This window comes from Brachypodium distachyon, chromosome 2 (assembly GCF_000005505.3).
Source record: "Brachypodium distachyon strain Bd21 chromosome 2, Brachypodium_distachyon_v3.0, whole genome shotgun sequence".
Lineage (NCBI taxonomy): Eukaryota > Viridiplantae > Streptophyta > Magnoliopsida > Poales > Poaceae > Brachypodium > Brachypodium distachyon.
In genome coordinates, this window is record NC_016132.3 from 14,845,544 (window position 1) to 14,862,277 (window position 16,734).

Sequence of the window (16,734 nt, forward strand, 5' to 3'; positions counted from 1 at the left end):
GTGACAAGCCAGTGATTGAATTAGAAGGCTCAACAGTTAGGCTAGATTGGTTTCATGAATTCTGTTTATAATTAGTTCATCTGTTAGTTTGAAGTTTTTCTAATGAGTGATTTTCACGGTTTGATATCTCCCGACTTCCTGAGCTTCCACCGACTCTTTTTATCCTGAGCTAAGGTGCTCCTGCAACAAGTGGTACAACTGCTTCTGGTGGGGTTGCCAATGAAGACCGCCTGCTACACCAATCGCCGGCACCATCTTCTGCCTTCTCCTTGGACGCTGGCGCCTTGCCCGAGCTGCCTACGGTTGCCACCACCTCCCTGCCCCTAATGTGCTGGCGCCGTCAACTGAAATCATCCACCTGGTTTTGAGAGTTAAAGATATATTTGTCGGTTTATATATAGAGTTGAAATGTGTAATCTGTATTCAGATACAAGTTGAAGGGTGGAAAACATGTTTTTCTGAACAAGAAGGGAGTGTTGACTTGTGTACATGTTTTCCTGCACAAAACCAGAGTGTTGACTTGTGTACAGAGATGGAGAGATAGAAACTACCAATAGGAAGGATCTTTGTTGCAATATACTCTGTAGTTGAAGCAGGCTTTTTGGATCGCTTATCTGCATATTATATGTTATGGGCCAAAATGTTGTATGCCGTTCCGGGCTTTTGGCTCGAATGGAATCCTGTTTCATTTCTCTCCTTCCATCTTGAGATTGAGATGGAATGGAATCCTGTTGATAATAATAAGAAAAAGCGGTAATTCACTAAAAAAATAAAAATAAGAAAGTGGTAATAAAAAAATTCTTATATGTTTAGAGCTATTAGGACAAATTGAGTCTCATGAGTAAAGCGGCAGTTTTTTTTTTTGCAATAGGTAGATTGAAATTTTTGCCCTTTCATCAGCCGGGCAATTGAACAGCTAGTCCTTTGTGTTTGATTTCACAAGTAACCATTTGAATTTGAATGTCTGCGTCTGGACCGGTGGACCGACCCAGATTGACCCGGTCCAGCCGGGTCACCGACCCACCGCAACACGAGTCGAGTCACGCACGCACCACACCCGTGCCCGCAAAGCCCCATCCTTCCCCAACCCAAACCCACGCCGTCCCCTAAACCCTGTCGGCTCTCGCCGCCTTCTCGCCCCGCTCCTCCTCTACAACACCACGGCGGCAGCGGCACCCACGGCGAGGGGCCTCGTCCTCGCCTCCCCTCGCGGAGGCCTCCCCCTCCCCCCGTAGCTGAGCCCTCTTCCGCTCCTCCGTCGCCTCGCTGTTGCCGACGAGGACGATGGGGAATTCCCAGGTGAAAAGGAACGAGGAGGCTTCGGATGTGAGCCTTCCCGTCTCATCCCCGTCGCGTTTCGTTCGCAGGATCACCTTATCCATGTGTATTTTTCTGATTGTTTGATGCCCTTTCTAATCAGCTCAAGGACGCCTTGCTCCACCGCACGGGAGCGGCCGATGCTCGGGCCGAAGGGCGGGGGCAGGACAACGGGGCCGGCATGCCTGGTGGAGGAGAGCCACATCATGATGGTGGCGCAGCGAACGTGAGCGGGACGATCACGGATCCGTCGGTCGGGGCGCAGGAAGGGGAACCCATGGTGAGTCCCTCTCCTATCATGCTTCCTGGTCCTCGTCGTGGGGATGCCCGCCTTCTATTCTCGATGAGGAATTTGTGGGTGAGCAACCAGATCCAAAACGACATCGTGGTCATTAACTGCTTGCAGAGTCAGTCTACATCGAAACTGATTTCAATGCATTAATTACTACTCCACCAATATTGTGGAATAATAGCGGGAGTAGTATATCCGATGGTGCACAGAGAGAGTGTTGGAAGGGCATGTTGTATGATCTGCTTGTTTTTGAAACTCGACACGTACGATGCTGAGATGTCCGACTTAATTGTACTGAGATATGTCGTATGTATAGCATCGTTGGCTTGTTTTATAAGTAGTATATACCCCTCCTTTTCACAAAGGCTGACGTATTTTGTTTCGTTAAAACAACCCTTTGACCAAGAATTACGAAATCATGATCATTAGTAAAAAAAATTAAAAATGAATCCATTGATATAAATTTCATGTATGAAAAACCACATATCAATAGATTTTTCATCGATCAAAGGTTTGTCTTAACAAAACAAAATACGTCAACCTTTGTGAAACGTAGAGAGTAATTTGATATACATTCAATTTGATATATGCATGCATGGACCACAGAAACCCAAAGTCTGGTCGAGTGTCGGCTCGTGAACAAACAGTCCCTTGTGTTGGCCTAGTATGCTTGCTTACTGTTTCTGTGGCCCCCTCTCTTCTGATGGTTGTTTCCGTTGCGTGTCACTTTTTCTTTCGAACCGGAGTCCGAAGGACTGAATCCATTAATTAAGATGAAGAGAATTGCCTAGTTAATTGAATGGAAAACCGGGCGAAAACCATAACAAACGTCCATGGCGCAATCAAAAGACCGCACACAGGACACCCTGGCCGACCTGGCCACTCACTCCACGCGCTACTGAAAGAAAGCTGCCGTCGAGATTGCACGCAGAAGTCATGTCATCACACAAACACTCCTCTTGAGCTGGCGACGCTGACTCCCTCCACCAGCGCCCACGAACAGGCCCCAACCCCAGTCGCCCAAGCTCGTGTCGGCCCATGCCAAACAGGCGACCATCATGCTAGCGACCAAGAGGCGTGATTCTGATGGTGAGCTTCAAAGGGTCAATATGCAAGGCTTGTGTCGAACAGAACACCCACCGACCGGACCACCCATCACCAAGTCATCGTCATCACACATCACTCCTCAGAGATGGCGACTCCGACTTCCCAACGACGAAGCAAAAACTGATAGCGGAGAGTTGCCGAACACGCCGGATAGGACCAACTACCAAGACCATCGCCGCAGCCCAAACTCTTCTCAACATCGTCGTCGCAGCCGCAAAAAACGCCAACGAACCACGCGCAGCCCCACAACCACTGATCCCACGGCCGTTGCAAACTCCAAAAGCGACGCCACCAAGGAGGAAATCAACGCAGAGAGCGCCGCCATCGCCGATCCATGCCACTGAATCTGAGGTTTCCCCCGGAGCTCGGCCAGCATGGGGAGAAACGGAAAATGCCATTTCAACGATGCCTCCAAGGAGGTAAATGACGCCCACGGGCGTTGCCATCGTCGGCCCCGACCAAGGTCGGAGCACGGCTTTCGCCGAGACATGTTTCACCCACTCCACGTACCAACGCTCAACCCAACCTGCAACACGGCTACGCACGCCCACGAAGGAGCGGCGCCACATGCCATGGCCACAAAGGTCGCCCAACCCGCAGATGCCAAACCTCCTCAAAACTGCAAGAACAGCGGAAGGAAGCAGCCAGCAACGCGAGCTGGGAAGACAGAGAGCACATCCAGCGAGGTAGACGACCCGCCGTCTGCCGCCACACCGAAAGCACACCGAAAGCAAGGCCGACCACCCACACAGCACCACCGCCAGCAGCAGGCCCATCCGGGCTAGATCCGGCCGGATCGAGCCCAACCGACGAGCACAGCCGCCGGATCTGCGCCACCGAAGCACCTCCAAGCCGTCGGAGAGCACGCACCGGCGGCAGCGCCCGAAAGGGCCACCGCGACCACCGCTGCTCCGCAGGCCGCCGTGCCTCCAGCCGCGGACCGCCGCGCGCCTGCCATCGCCTCCTGCCGCGCGCCCGCGCCACCAGCCGCGCCCCGCCGCCCGCCATCGCCTCCAGCCACTCACGGCCGCCCGCCATCGCGGCGCTAACCGCCGTCGCCGCCCGACCTCGACCGCATTGCGAGCACCCCGCCGCCGCCGTCCGCCATACGGGCTTCTCCCGACAGCATCATCCGGCGATGTTGAGGGAGAGGGGAGCTCGAGGAGGGTGGGGGGCGGCGGCGGCTAGGGTTCCGCCCGAGCCGCCCCTGAGAGCGACGCGAGCATGGTATAGATATTTTGTCCCCTTGCGTGTCATACTTTGCTGGCATCTCACTATATTCTGGCAATGCTTCCTGGGTTAAGTTTGTTGATCATGTTTTATACACAGGTTTGTATGCTTTTGTTTGCCTGATCTTTTTATCGTAGCCGTAGTTCCTACATTTCCTTGCATGCCCTTTGACTCTAAAGCATTGAATTTCTGGCACGTTATTATAAGCTGCATCTTATATTTAGATGATTTTTGCTTACTTTCTTGTTGACAAAATTTTGCAGTTAAAGGATGAACGGTACGAAAAGGATGACTGCAGCGAACTTCTTCACCCATTGCTTCCGATTCTAGAGGATTACATGATCGAGATGCTTCCGGCCTATGCTACTGTCGCATTTTCTGGGTTGACCATGTTCCATTTGATGGTGGCAAACAATGTTTGCCCAAGTGGCTCAACCAGGCATCGTACAGTCCCTGTTGTACATGTGTCCTTACACGTACATCCCATTTGGAGTAGCATCAACAATCTTGGCGACCGTTGCTACAAAATGTCGGCGGTTTGCAGGAGCAGCGGCTGGGTTCTTGCTGGGGCAGTTGCTGTATATTCTCGTGCTTGGAGGATTTACAACTATGATCAGATTGCAGTCTAAGTTCTACCTTGAAGACACAGGATATAGATAAAGACAAGGGCTCAAATGCAGTTTTGGGGTTAACTATTGCTTTGTGTTCTATGGTGCTTGTTGTTTGGTCCGTACTGCTGCCCTATCCCAAGGTTAGTTTTGCTACTCCCTCCGATCCATATTAATTGTCGAAATATTACATGTATCTAGACGCTTTTTAGGCATAGATACATCTATATTTGGACAAATTTGAGACAATTAATATGGATCGGAGGGAGTACTAAACCTGCTCAGGTATATTACAATTGGCTTGTTTTACCTTCAAGATGCAGGTTCTAGTGATGTTGGTATACTTGCTCATGACACTATTCATGACTATTTCAAATTGTTGACAACTATCTCCTGTGGTAATGACTTTGAGTAGAAGGCTCACTCCCATGTTGCATTCAGTTGGAAACAAAGAATCTATGCTTTTAGTATGCATAACATGGGACATAATCAAAATATTTCCAATTGTTTTGTAAAAGAAAAACGCAATTCATTATCACTAGACAATCAAAGAATGTACTAGTAGTAGAAATAAAAAACGAGGGAATTTCTAAGAGAGGAAGTGTGCACTTAATTACAAAACTTGCAGAAAATCAAAGCGGGTAAGAAAAAACAAGTAAAAGAAACTTAGGTGGTACATTTTTCATCTGTACAGCTTAGCCTGCTATTTGATATATGCTCATGCCACTATGCCAGTCAATCAACTTGTATGCATACAACTTCCTTATGTCTGGTATGTGACTTCGGTCAAACCACATGACCTTCCTTCCATCCCATGATTCAAAGAAATCCAGCATGAAAAACCCGCAATAGTTGTGTATTTTTTTCTCCGAAAGCAATGCATAAGAAGTTGGCATTTGGTAAAATAAAGTTACTCCCTCCGATCCATATTACTTGTCTCAAATTTGCCCAAATATGAATGTATCTATGTTTAAAAAGCGTCTAGATACATGTAATATTTCGACAAGTAATATGGATCGGAGGGAGTAAATAAATTTGCGCTTAATAGGTTCAGACTTACAGGCTAGTTTGGTGTGGGCACTCAGTCTATTTGAATGGATTTAGGTTTTTTTATATGCCAATGTTTGATTGTTTGTATTTCTTAGTCCATAGGTACATGATTGATGCAACTCCATAGAGAGATGCACCCCTGAGCATTGCTATAAGTCAATTCGCTCCTGTTGTCTCTTGATTTCTTTTTTTGTTGTTCTCTCACTATTTTGGAGTTCACTGTTGCAGCAAATCTCACCCAGCATAAGAAAGACTGGTACCATAAAACCAGGTGTTTCCTGTTATTAGGATCTGCTTGGAGTTCACTGTTGCAGCAAATCTCACCCAGCATATTGCCTACTCCGTTTCAAAATACATGTTTTTATTTATGGTCTTTGACCTGTTTCAAAATACATGTTTTGAATATTTATGGTCTTCGGCGTCAAACTTTAGGACGTTTGACTTAAGACAAACCTAGAACTTCTTAAATCTATGAACGAATGGAGTAGTTGATTTCAATAGCTTGTTACTTTTTTGTGCTTGCAGTGGCTTTGTCTCTGGAGTTACATTCGCTCAGAAAATTCAAAAGGTGTTGCTGCAGCCCTTGCGTGTTCGGCACAATCATCTGAAGCAGCAACTGTAGCACTCAGAGCTGCGAAAGGTGCGGTAGAAGCTGCTAAGGTGGCTAATTCTGATGCCAAAGCTGCCAAAAAAGCTGCAGATGCAGTTATTGCTGCAGACGGTGCTAAGGATCGGGCTCTTGGTTGTAAAAGAGATGCTGAAGAAGCTGCATCTGAAGCTAAGCTAGCTGCCAAGGAAGCAGATGAGTGTGCCGTTGTTGCGGAGAAAGCTGCCGCTGAAGCAGGTGAGAGGTGCAATCGAGCTCGAGTTGCTTGCGATAATGTTGAGAAGCTTTTAGAGAATGCTCGAGTCTTTGAAGACAAAACTAAAATTCTCTCTGACCCAATCAACACGGTCTGAAATCGAACGAATCCGTTTTCTTTTCGAGCAAAATCAGATTTTCTCGGCATGATTTTGCAAGTCAGATGCCCACTCTAATGATTACTGTTGTTGAGGTGCTTTGCCACATGCTCATGAGATTTAATTAATCAATAGTGAATTTGGAATCAGCATATGTGGTATGTGCCAATCTGTGTGGATTTGATTACAATTTTGCATCCAGTCTTTCGATGTGTTTTGTGAGCATCCCTGGTGCAGTTTCTGCCTCGTACTAGCTCTCCCCCATCTATGGTTAATTTGTTGTGGTTACTGCATTTTAGTGACTGAGTGTTTTCTGTCTTACCATTATTATTGCTAGAGCTTTAGGGATTTTATTCGTGGCCTCTGCATTTTACCAGCATATAAGTACAATGAAGCTCCTTTTTTAAAGGAAGACTTTATTTCTCCCGATCTAAAAGCCATGAGTGAGATGTATTTGAAGAATTTGGTCCAAATTAACATGAGCAAGAGTTGGAGTCGGGTCCCGTGTTGTGTCACAATTGCCCTCTTGTCGGAAATCCTATCGTGTACAAGTACGTGACGGAGTTGAGCTTTTTAGGGAATTATTAAGGACTGTACGCGTCAGTCTCTTTTTATTACGTAGTGTCGGCTAGTTGATAGCATATACGGAGTATTATTGATCGATCTGCCACCATGGGGAGCACGCGCTAGCAGCTAGCCACGACGAGATAACGACGAGCGCCGACGCCGGCGTGCTGAGGGTGTCGGGCACGCACGACTTCACCATCCGGAACTACAGCCGGACCGCCTGTAAGGGCATCGGCTTCGGCGAACGCATCCAGTCGGACGAATTCACCGTCGACGGCCTCGCGTGGAACGTGGCCTTCTTCCCCGACGGCTGCAGCATCTTCGACTGGCGCGACCCGGCCGTGTTCCTGAAGACGGCCAAGATGCCCTCCGTCGCCGTGTACGCCGACGTGACCTTCGACCTCATCAACCCCGGCAACGGCTGAGCCGTCTACGGCGTCCGCTCCAAAAAACCCTGCAAGTTCGACGCCTCCAGCTACAGCCGGGGCTTCCGCCGCTTCGTCCCGCGGAAGCGGCTCGAGGCGGAGGCCCTCCACGACGACTCCGTCACGCTGCGCTGCACCGTCAGCGTCCTCAAGCCGGCAGACGAGCCGGGGCTCGTCGAGGTGCCGGTGCCGCCGTCCTGCTTCGCCGAGAACGCCGCCAGGTTCCTGGCCAGCGGGCGGGCCCAGTTCGACGTCAAGTTCAACGTGGGCGGCGTGCTCCTGGAGGCGCACAGGCTCGTGCTCGCCAGCCAGTCCCCGTGGTTCGACACCCTTCTCTACGGCCACTGGGAGACGACTACGACGAGCGGCAAGGAAGTAGACATCGTGGGCACGAGCCCCGAGGCGTTCAAGGCGCTGCTCCACTACGTGTACAACGACCGGATGCCGCCTGACGCGGACGAGGCGATGACGCGGCAGCTCTTCGTGGCCGCCGACATGTTCCTGTTGGAGAGGCTCAAGACGATGTGCGCCGGCAGGCTGTGCCGCCGCTTCCTCCACGACGGCAATGTGGACAGCGTCATGCGGCTCGCGGAGGCGCACTCCTGCGCCCAGCTCCGACAGGCCTGCGAGAATTACTTGGCACGTCGCCAACGCGGATTGCCAGTTTTTCTCGATAAAGGAAACTAACGCGCCGTCAATTACTTGGCCCGTAGCCGACGCGGATATTGCCACTTTTTCGCTTATAATTTCTAGTACAATCTTATGTCCAAATATAAGGTACACATGCATAATTAAACTTTCTCTCCCTCTCTTTCGCCCTCAATTTATCTTCCCTATCTCATCCTGATAGAATCCTCGCACCTCGAATCTGAAGGGCCTAGCTTATACATGAACCGGTAGCTGCTGCTTGTTATCTTTTCATGCTACCGGAAGAGATGACCTTAGCACCATTTCTTTTGCCTTAGTTGCCTGAGAAGTTATAAAGTAAGAGGATGCATCGCATATGTTGCAGTGATACACAGGCCTCCATATGTGCGCATAATAAACTTACCTCTTTCTCCCAGTTTATACACATTGTAATCCACATAAGTAAGAAAAGCTTGGTCATGCTACCGCAGAGGATGCCTAGCCAAAGACCCTGTTACAAGCATAAACGTTTTCAATCTTACATATATATATCCAGGTTTGAGCACTTATCCATGTGCTAAACAAGTTGGATGCTGACAAAATTTTACTCCCACCGTGGCATGAATTTGAACTAGAGATAATTCAAATCTGTGTCAATCTTTATGAAACGGAGAGAGTAGTACTCGGTACCATTCCATTCAGACGGAAGACAAATGCAAGCAACACTGCCATGGGAATGCCGGCCAAGTAGAATGCGCCGAGGCTGACACGTGCGCCGATCTTCTGCTTGCCACATCCAGTTAGCACACCTGAAAAGTTCAGGGAATTTCCATTGCCACCGCCATTGTTTTTCAGAGTATCAGAAACATTGCAAACTCACAGGATTCAGTTCATTTCCCACAGAAAATAGAAATTACTTACCTGAAAGAGAACTGTGGAGCCCATCTATCAAGTATGAAATCGCGAGAATCGGTATCATTCGAGCAATGTAGCTGATAACGTCCTCCTCGTTGCTGTACACATAACCCCAGTAATTGCGTAGGAGAAACATTGTTATGGCAATCACCAATCCTTCAGACAAGGCCATGCATAAGACTAGGTTGGTTGCCCGCTTTGCTGCCTGTGGATGACCGGCACCAAGTTCATTGGAGACGCGCGTGCTTCAGAGGAAAAACAGAGAGTTCAGTTGAGCAGAAAAAGATAGTAATAGCTAGGTGTTGGCATGTTGCTGGACACCACACCTTATGGCAGTGCAGAGACCAGATGCCACCATGAAGATGAGATCGCCAGTGTTAAGGCTGCAGATTTGAACATGCACACAACTTAGAGACAAGGATTGCAGTAAAAGCTCGGCCCCAAATGCAAGAAACAATGTTGCTGTTAGTTAATTATTACCATATCGACAGTACGGAGGTTTCAAGTGCAGGATTGGGCAGAAGACCAGAGAGCAGTACAAGCAGTTCAAACGACCACTGCTCCAAGCTGCACGTATATGGTATATAAATTGAATATATTGAAACATGGAAGCAATTTGTCATTGATCAAGTGAAAGATGAAAGCATAGACGATGCACTAGCTAAGAGATCGGCACCGACCAGACCATCATGGCGGAGGAGAGGGCGAGCTCGGCGAACCGTGGCAGCTCCTTAAACGCCTCCATGGAGAACCCTGTCCACGTCCGCTTGCAAGCACCCGACACCCTCACATAGATGGCCAGTATGGCCAAGTTGACGCAGTAGGAGACGGCGTTGCTCAGCGCGGCGCCTTTGCTCCCCATGCCGGCCTTGTGCACAAGCGCCCAGCACACCAAGACGTGCCCCAAAGCCGTGATGGCGGAGCTGGCCATCACCGGCACAACGATGCTCTGCGCCTGCAAGAACCTGATGTGGCACACGAGTGGCACGTACGGGACGAGGGACGGGATCAGCCACCACGCGTAGGAGCCGGCCTCGGCGGCGATGGCCCGGTCCTGGCCGAGGAACACCAGGATCTGCGAGACGCAGGCCCAGACGAGGGCGATTGGGACGCAGGTGAGCGTGAGCGCCACCATGGCGCTCTGCTTGTAGACTCCCAGGAGGTGGTACTGCCCTGCGCCGAACGCCTGCCCGCACAGCGTGTCCAGCGCGCCCGACATGCCAATGAACAAGGTGAAACCGGTGACGCTGGTAACGGAAGTTGCTAGAGAGGCGCCGGCAAGGGGAAGCTCGCCGAGGTGGCCAACGAACATGACTGATACCATCTGGAGCGCGCTCCGGAGGATGCCGCTCGCCACCAGCGGCCCTGCCAGCCACAGCAGCCGCTTCGCCTCCGCCGCCACGGCATTCTCTCTGTCCTCCTTGTCGTAACCCGTGGCGAGCAGGGGCTCTTCTACGCTCGTCTTCATCAGCTTGTCTAGTCTGAGCGCTAAGATGGTGTGGTGCTGAGAAGAAGGGACGAGCAGCTCCAAATGCTATTTGGAAGCTAGCACTAGCAAGTGGGCCAGTGTATATTCTTTTGTAAATTGGCTATAGGTTACTGCCAAGCATTAGAACTGGTCGTACAACAGCTACATCTAGGCACAGGCACCAGACAATTTACTGGTGGACATAAAAGAGACTCAAAGTTTTTCCAACCGTACATTCACACGGGCTAGTCTATAAACTAGTTTTTTAGAAACTGAATGGTTTAAAAACAGCATATGTTTAAACAGAAAACCAGAACATGGGTGTCACACAAGAATGCCATAGGTGGTAGTAGTAGCAACAGCAGCACTGAAGTTCATACCACTCAAATCACCTACTATCAAGCCTCACCCATACAGCTTAAAGAGATCAACGAATTTCATTTTTTTTTCTGGCTCAGTTACTCAAAATATGACCAAACGTTAAATTCAATCGTAAGCAGAATGTTGCGATAGTATATTGACTCATGTTACTACTTTACTTCGATGAGAAAATATCGACAAATTATCATACCTTAGAAAAAACTTATTGGAGAACACTAATGCGCATGTGGAAAAACATGATGATGACAACATGGTGATGATAGTATAAGTAAAAGGTACTGTGCAATTTGGTTCATGATGAATCCCTTTGATGACCCTTAGAGGCTACAGTAGAATGTCATATATCATATATACAAGTAAAATCATACAACCCACAGACTGTGGGGGAGTCAGCTAAAAAATATTGATAACTGGAAGGCACTCTTTGTCTTTTAGAACATCAATTAGAAGATACTCGCATGCAAGTAAAACCTGACTGCAAGCTGAAGCATCCATCATGTATGATCCATAAAATTCTTCATTACCTCGCACTGATGCCACTCAACATGTGTTTTTGTTGCCAACATCTCCCTCGCAACGAAAGACAGCAACTCCAGGGCTTTAGCCTTTGCCCCATTAGAGATACTACCTATTACCCGGTTAGCAGCCTCCCTGACACAAAAGAAACCTCGAAAATGCTAGTGCTGAATCAAGAACATGGACAATTGTGAATCATTGTCGCACACGGTTCAACATGTTTTGCTCATCTCCGGAGGGCCTAGACAAGCATAATGGGAGTAGATTGCAGGAAACATTGCAGACGTTAAAAGATAGGCGTAGTAATTACGTTGTGCTAATGAGTACTTGCAGTTGTCAGCACCACTTAAGAACATTTCCAGAACAAAATTGCCGTCAATCATACAGTTTAAAAATATTGTCGTCAAGCAAAACCACAGTAATTAGCCTTGATAAATAAAAAGAGAGCCATCACCGTATAAATTCTAAGAAAAAATAGTTGAAAGATCGGTATGGTCGACTCGGGAGGGGGGGTGTTTGAATAGGCGACTAACAAATTTTATTTTTTAATTTTTTTTCTTAAAAGATACAAACACTTAATCTTAGGGTTCACTAAATTCTCTAAAAGGAATGCAACTCTGCTAGTATGAAGTGCAATAGCCGAAGCACCAGCCGAAGCAAAATATAGACAATGAAATAAAACAAGTAAGTAAACGGGCAAGTATGATACCACACGGGAAGACGAAGATTTCACCGGAGTTCCACCTATTGGGATCGGTGTACGTCTCCGTTTGAAGGAGTGCTCTACCATAAAGGGAGAGATGCCACAAATGCTCACTCTATTCTCCAACTCACCACACCACAAAGGTGGGATAAGCTCTCACAACACCACAAAGGCGAAGTGAGTTCCACTAATGGCTTTCTTGAAGGCGAATGCTGAACCTTTACAAACAAAGAGAAGGGCACGAATCCACAACTAAATTGGAGACTCCTTCCCAAATCCTCAAACACCTCCTCACAAGATCGGAGTGCTTGAAGAGACACCTTCCGGCTAGGGATCCTAAAATTCCAAGAGTAACAAAATCCACCAAGAAAAACGAGGGGAATCAACTTTTGATTTGGTAAAATCCTAAATCGAGCTCTTCTCAACCCTTCCTCAAAGTATTAGCTAGGGGGAAGCACTAGGGAGAGAGATCTCGAGATTTGAAGTTTTGGAGGTGAAGAACACTATCAAGAATGGAGCATTCAACCGTTGGGGACGAAGACCCCCTTTTATAGGGATCCCCGATTTCTGCCTGTTATGTGCAATAATTTCTGCACAGGACGGTACTACCGCTAGCTCAAGCGGTACTACCGCGAGCGGTAGTGCAGCACTGGTACCGTACCAGTGCCGCTATATGTCAGTAGCGTTTTGCTACGTCATAGCACTGGTGCGGTACCGGGGCGGTACTACCGGTCTGGGATGACCGGTACTGCCGCCATGGACAGAAAAATTGGCAGAACCCTTTGGTTCAAGAATAGATTTTAGCTAATCTTCACCGGTGGGATTGAGGCTATCTGGTGGGTGCAATTTGGTGGTTGTGTGTACGTGAAATTTATTCACCCAAGCCTTCCCAGATGGACTCTCTCTTTATAGTACGGATTTTCCTACGACTCAATATAAATAAAAAGCCGTAAATCCTTCAACGCTTCTTTCCTTTGAGGGTAACAAACCGCTTTGCTTGATTCTATATAATTTCTGAAAACACTTAGCGTACGGTTAATCCACATATAAAGTTGTCATTAACACCAAAACTCATTAGGGATCGAAATGCTCTTTCAATCTCCCCTTTTTTGGTGCTTGATGACAACACAAAGATTTGCAAATAAAGGTATATCAATAAGGCTTAGTAAAGATATGCAATAGGCTCAACACCTAGCAAATAAAATATAGGTGGGCTCCCCCTAGCTCTATGCACTATTTAAATTTTACTTTTGGAATGCACAGTGCATATATAAGATAGGATCAACACCCCCCCTAGATTTTATAAGCTAATACTCAATTGCAAAGGATTAAAGATATTTCAATTTGCTCTTCACAATGATATGAATGATTCATTCAAGTATAATGAAGATCATACCTCCTCGAGGCACAAGGGTAAGAATGAATCACTCATGGAATTTATCTATCACAAAACATAGCAAAGCTTCCAAGAAGCTACATGAGTTAGATAAACCCACAAATTGACAACTTACCTTTGCAATGAGATCTTGAGATGGAGCAAGTCTATAAGGGCTCAAATAAACAACATCTCCACACAAGATTAGTAAGACATGATTTAGTCAATTAGTCACATTTCATAGTAAACTCATATAGAATAAAGCAAGCCACAAATATAGCAACACACAATACAAAATAGTGACTAGCAAAAACCAACCAGCATAAAGGTTCACCATGTCTCACACAAATACCACGAAGGATATTTCACACACATTAAGTCTCTTACAAACTCACAAAAAGTTCAAATACGAGCAATAAAACCATGCAAATCCCCGCACTACTCTAACTCCTATAACTACTCTCCCCCTTTGGCATCAAAGACACCAAAAAGGGAAGAACGTCCCAAGGAGCACACAAAGCAGGAGCCAGGGGATCACTCGTCGCCGCTGCCCTCTTCTTCTTCATCTTCATCTTCACTGGATGCTGAAGGGGTGGTCGCAAAGGTCAAGCGCTCTTCCCACTTTGCAGTGCTCTCGGAGCGCCATTCATCCTCTGGAGTAGTCTCAGCCTCACGCCCTGAGCTCGTGAAGGGAATGTCCAATTTCTCACAAATGGCCTTCTGGGTGCGGCGAATCTCCTTGCTAGTGGAGTGGAGCTCATACAACATGTGCTCATGATCTTTATGGATGCAAAATAGCTGACCAAGCTTGCGATGAAGTGCAGCCATCCAACTCTCTTTCTTGCTCTTCTTCTTCTTCTTCTCGGCCATCTTGCCTTTGCCTTTGGCTTTGCTACGGGTCTGGACCACATAGTCCTCATCCTCGGTCTCATCATCAGCAGCCTCCTCTTCAGTAATCTCATCATCATCTCCATACCTTGACTTGGCATGTTCCTTGACCAACAATTTCCTAGCAGTATGAATGGTGAATCTGAAAGTAGGTGGCAAGAAAATCTTGGGAGGATCAAAGCCATCACATAGGGAGCAAAGGTAGGAGTCCTTCTCTGAATAGTCACAACAAACATCTCATGCCAAAGGAAATTCATTACGTTCAGCTTCTCATTAGAATCCTTCTTCTGATGTGTCATGACGAGCAAATCAACCATGTAGCCATGAATCTGGTCCAAGTTGCCACTACGACAAGCAATGGTGTTCCGATACACCCGGTGCATGATGTCATAAGAGCGCAAGAGAGCTTTGGACTTACCAGCCTCGGCTCTTCCCAGAATGTACAGGTGAGCCATGTCATCCTTGGTCACTCCAGTGCCAATGCGAGAGACAATCCAACCACGGTTGCGGTAACCTAGAACGACACCAAACTCATCCCAAGTGCAGCTGTAGATGCAATCATTAGACATCCAAGTGATGGTCCAATCCTCATCCTGATGAAAGTGCACGGTGGCAAAGAACTGAGCAACAAGGTATGGATCAAAGTGTTGCTTGAATTGCATGATAGGGAGCAAGCCAAGGTTCTCACAAATCTGATAAGCCTCATCAAAGTAGCGCTTATCTCTCATATGATCCACATCAATGTGATGTTGCACCACAAGGTTAATCTCTCCACCTTTCCTATACTTCTCATTGAAGATCTGTTCTTGAAAGTCCGTATAAAAATTCCTTCCAATCCCGATACCGGTGTTGACTTCCATATCCTCAGGATAAGCGTTCTTGTTCCTTTCCACCACAAAATCTTGAGGGTGCCATTTATCAATCCTCTTAGGGGCAGGTGGTGGTGGAGGGGTTGGATCTCTGTGAGTGCGAGGAGCCTTGCGAGGACGCTCATACTCTTCATTGATAATCTGCTGCCTTTGAGCCTTGGTAAGCCCCCTACCGGAGGCTTTCTTGGTTCCTTTTCTCCCTCCGCGACTAGAACTAGCACCTGTGACAGAAATAGGGTCCGAGGGAACAGATGAGCATACACAAGTTCATGAAAAACAGGAATTAGATATGTGGTGGAAGCAATATTGAAGCGAGATTCAGCCCAGGCCGGTAGTGCCGCCTGACCCAGGGCGGTAGTACCGCCAGCGGTAATGCCGCTGCGGTACCGCCTCGTGCCCGAAGGCATGAAACTACCTAGGGTTAGGGACTCAAACCACAGATCGGGGCAAAACTCACCACAATAGTACATTAACTACACATCTAAAGCACAAACCCTACTCCAAAACTAGGATTCATCCACTTGACAAGATACATTCTCAACCCAACACCTAGGGATTCAAAAATTGAGCCCTAGAACGTGAGGAAACAAGAAAAGTACCGGTCATCTTGGATGAGAGGACGAAGGAGAACGATTTCCTTGGAGCAGATCTGAGAAGAACCGGTAGTACTGGTAGATCCAAGCTTGAGCTTGGGGAGGCCTCCAATGCGGAACACTTGGAAATTAGGGTTTGGGGTCGGGCGGAATTGGGAAGAAAACTCCTCACCCGGCTGGCCCCACCCTTTTAAGTGGCTGTGTCGGTCGGTACTGACCCGGTACCGGACCGGTAGTACCGCCACCGGTAATACCGCTCTGAGATGAGTGGCAGTGCTGCCATGGAACTGCAGGCACTCCTAGATAAGAAAGGATACTTGTGTATGGAGTAGAATAGAGTGATTCCTTAGATAAGAGACAGGCTTAGGTTGAAGCACACACAAAGGGTGATACATTTGGATCTATATATACACTCACTCTTGCAAGATCCAAAACTAAATGCCAAGAGATGAGTGCTCTCCAATAATAAACATATATAGAGTCATAAATAATGACTTATAAGATTTGCAATGAATTGAAAAGAACCAACCTCACAAAAGTGAGGGCAGTGGCCTAGGCCACCATATTTGAGTATGCATGAGCTTGACACCGCGAATATAGATTCTTGGGCTCAAGACTAAAAACTCACATTGAAGCTCAATCTATGAAATTAATGTTAGCATAGTAAGGGTAGCACTTGCCCATGAATTGAGCAATGCTCCCCCTACATCCATGCGCACATACAAACTAGACAAATGTTAACCGTGGGTACGGGTACAAGTTTATCAAACCACAACACTAGAATCTAGGATATTTAGCTCATGCCTTAACTCCCGAAATCTTGCTTCATCAAGTGGCTTTGTG

At 47.5% G+C, this 16,734-nt stretch overlaps 3 protein-coding genes across 7 annotated transcripts; 2 read left to right on the top strand and 1 right to left on the bottom strand.

Moving 5' to 3' along the window:
- The first annotated feature begins 1,071 nt into the window (after nt 1–1,071).
- Nucleotides 1,072–6,769, top strand: LOC104581339. Of its 5 annotated transcripts, XR_002963373.1 has the most exons (4): nt 1,072–1,326; nt 1,421–1,597; nt 4,210–4,697; nt 6,130–6,769. XR_002963373.1 is itself a non-coding variant. In XM_024459275.1 (3 exons), the coding sequence occupies exons 1-3, from the start codon at nt 1,285–1,287 to the stop codon at nt 4,573–4,575; spliced, it is 585 nt and encodes a 194-aa protein (XP_024315043.1). In that variant the 5' UTR covers nt 1,072–1,284; the 3' UTR covers nt 4,576–6,769. The 5 variants fall into 5 exon arrangements, 4 of the variants coding, with proteins under 4 accessions (XP_024315043.1, XP_024315044.1, XP_010231040.1 ...); XM_024459275.1 differs by having other exon boundaries at nt 4,210–6,769; XM_024459276.1 differs by having other exon boundaries at nt 1,072–1,299; nt 4,210–6,769.
- Nucleotides 6,630–8,243, top strand: LOC100838078 (BTB/POZ and MATH domain-containing protein 4). The gene is made up of 3 exons (XM_014898531.1): nt 6,630–6,659; nt 7,245–7,520; nt 7,593–8,243. The coding sequence occupies exons 1-3, from the start codon at nt 6,630–6,632 to the stop codon at nt 8,241–8,243; spliced, it is 957 nt and encodes a 318-aa protein (XP_014754017.1).
- Nucleotides 8,244–8,254: 11 nt separating this feature from the next.
- LOC100827770 (protein DETOXIFICATION 16) lies at nt 8,255–10,619 on the bottom strand. The gene is made up of 7 exons (XM_003567867.4): nt 9,779–10,619; nt 9,579–9,665; nt 9,425–9,481; nt 9,105–9,343; nt 8,874–8,992; nt 8,608–8,694; nt 8,255–8,525 (listed from the first exon to the last, which is right to left on the bottom strand). The coding sequence occupies exons 1-7, from the start codon at nt 10,564–10,566 to the stop codon at nt 8,475–8,477; spliced, it is 1,428 nt and encodes a 475-aa protein (XP_003567915.1). The 5' UTR covers nt 10,567–10,619; the 3' UTR covers nt 8,255–8,474.
- Between the last annotated feature and the right edge of the window lie 6,115 nt (nt 10,620–16,734).

Bases quoted from the DNA above. Each gene is read 5' to 3' on its own strand.
- LOC100838078 (XM_014898531.1), top strand. From the start codon at position 6,630: ATGCCCACTCTAATGATTACTGTTGTTGAG. The intron at 6,660-7,244 runs GTGCTTTGCCAC...CACCATGGGGAG, and splicing joins TAATGATTACTGTTGTTGAG to CACGCGCTAGCAGCTAGCCA. The intron at 7,521-7,592 runs GTGACCTTCGAC...AAACCCTGCAAG, and splicing joins CCGTCGCCGTGTACGCCGAC to TTCGACGCCTCCAGCTACAG.
- LOC100827770 (XM_003567867.4), bottom strand. From the start codon at position 10,566: ATGAAGACGAGCGTAGAAGAGCCCCTGCTCGCCACGGGTTACGACAAG. The intron at 8,993-9,104 runs GTAAGTAATTTC...TGAACTTTTCAG, and splicing joins GCTCCACAGTTCTCTTTCAG to GTGTGCTAACTGGATGTGGC. The intron at 8,695-8,873 runs GTACCGAGTACT...TGCTTGTAACAG, and splicing joins TCTTCCGTCTGAATGGAATG to GGTCTTTGGCTAGGCATCCT.
- LOC104581339 (XM_024459275.1), top strand. From the start codon at position 1,285: ATGGGGAATTCCCAGGTGAAAAGGAACGAGGAGGCTTCGGAT. The intron at 1,327-1,420 runs GTGAGCCTTCCC...CTTTCTAATCAG, and splicing joins GGAACGAGGAGGCTTCGGAT to CTCAAGGACGCCTTGCTCCA. The intron at 1,598-4,209 runs GTGAGTCCCTCT...AAAATTTTGCAG, and splicing joins CGCAGGAAGGGGAACCCATG to TTAAAGGATGAACGGTACGA.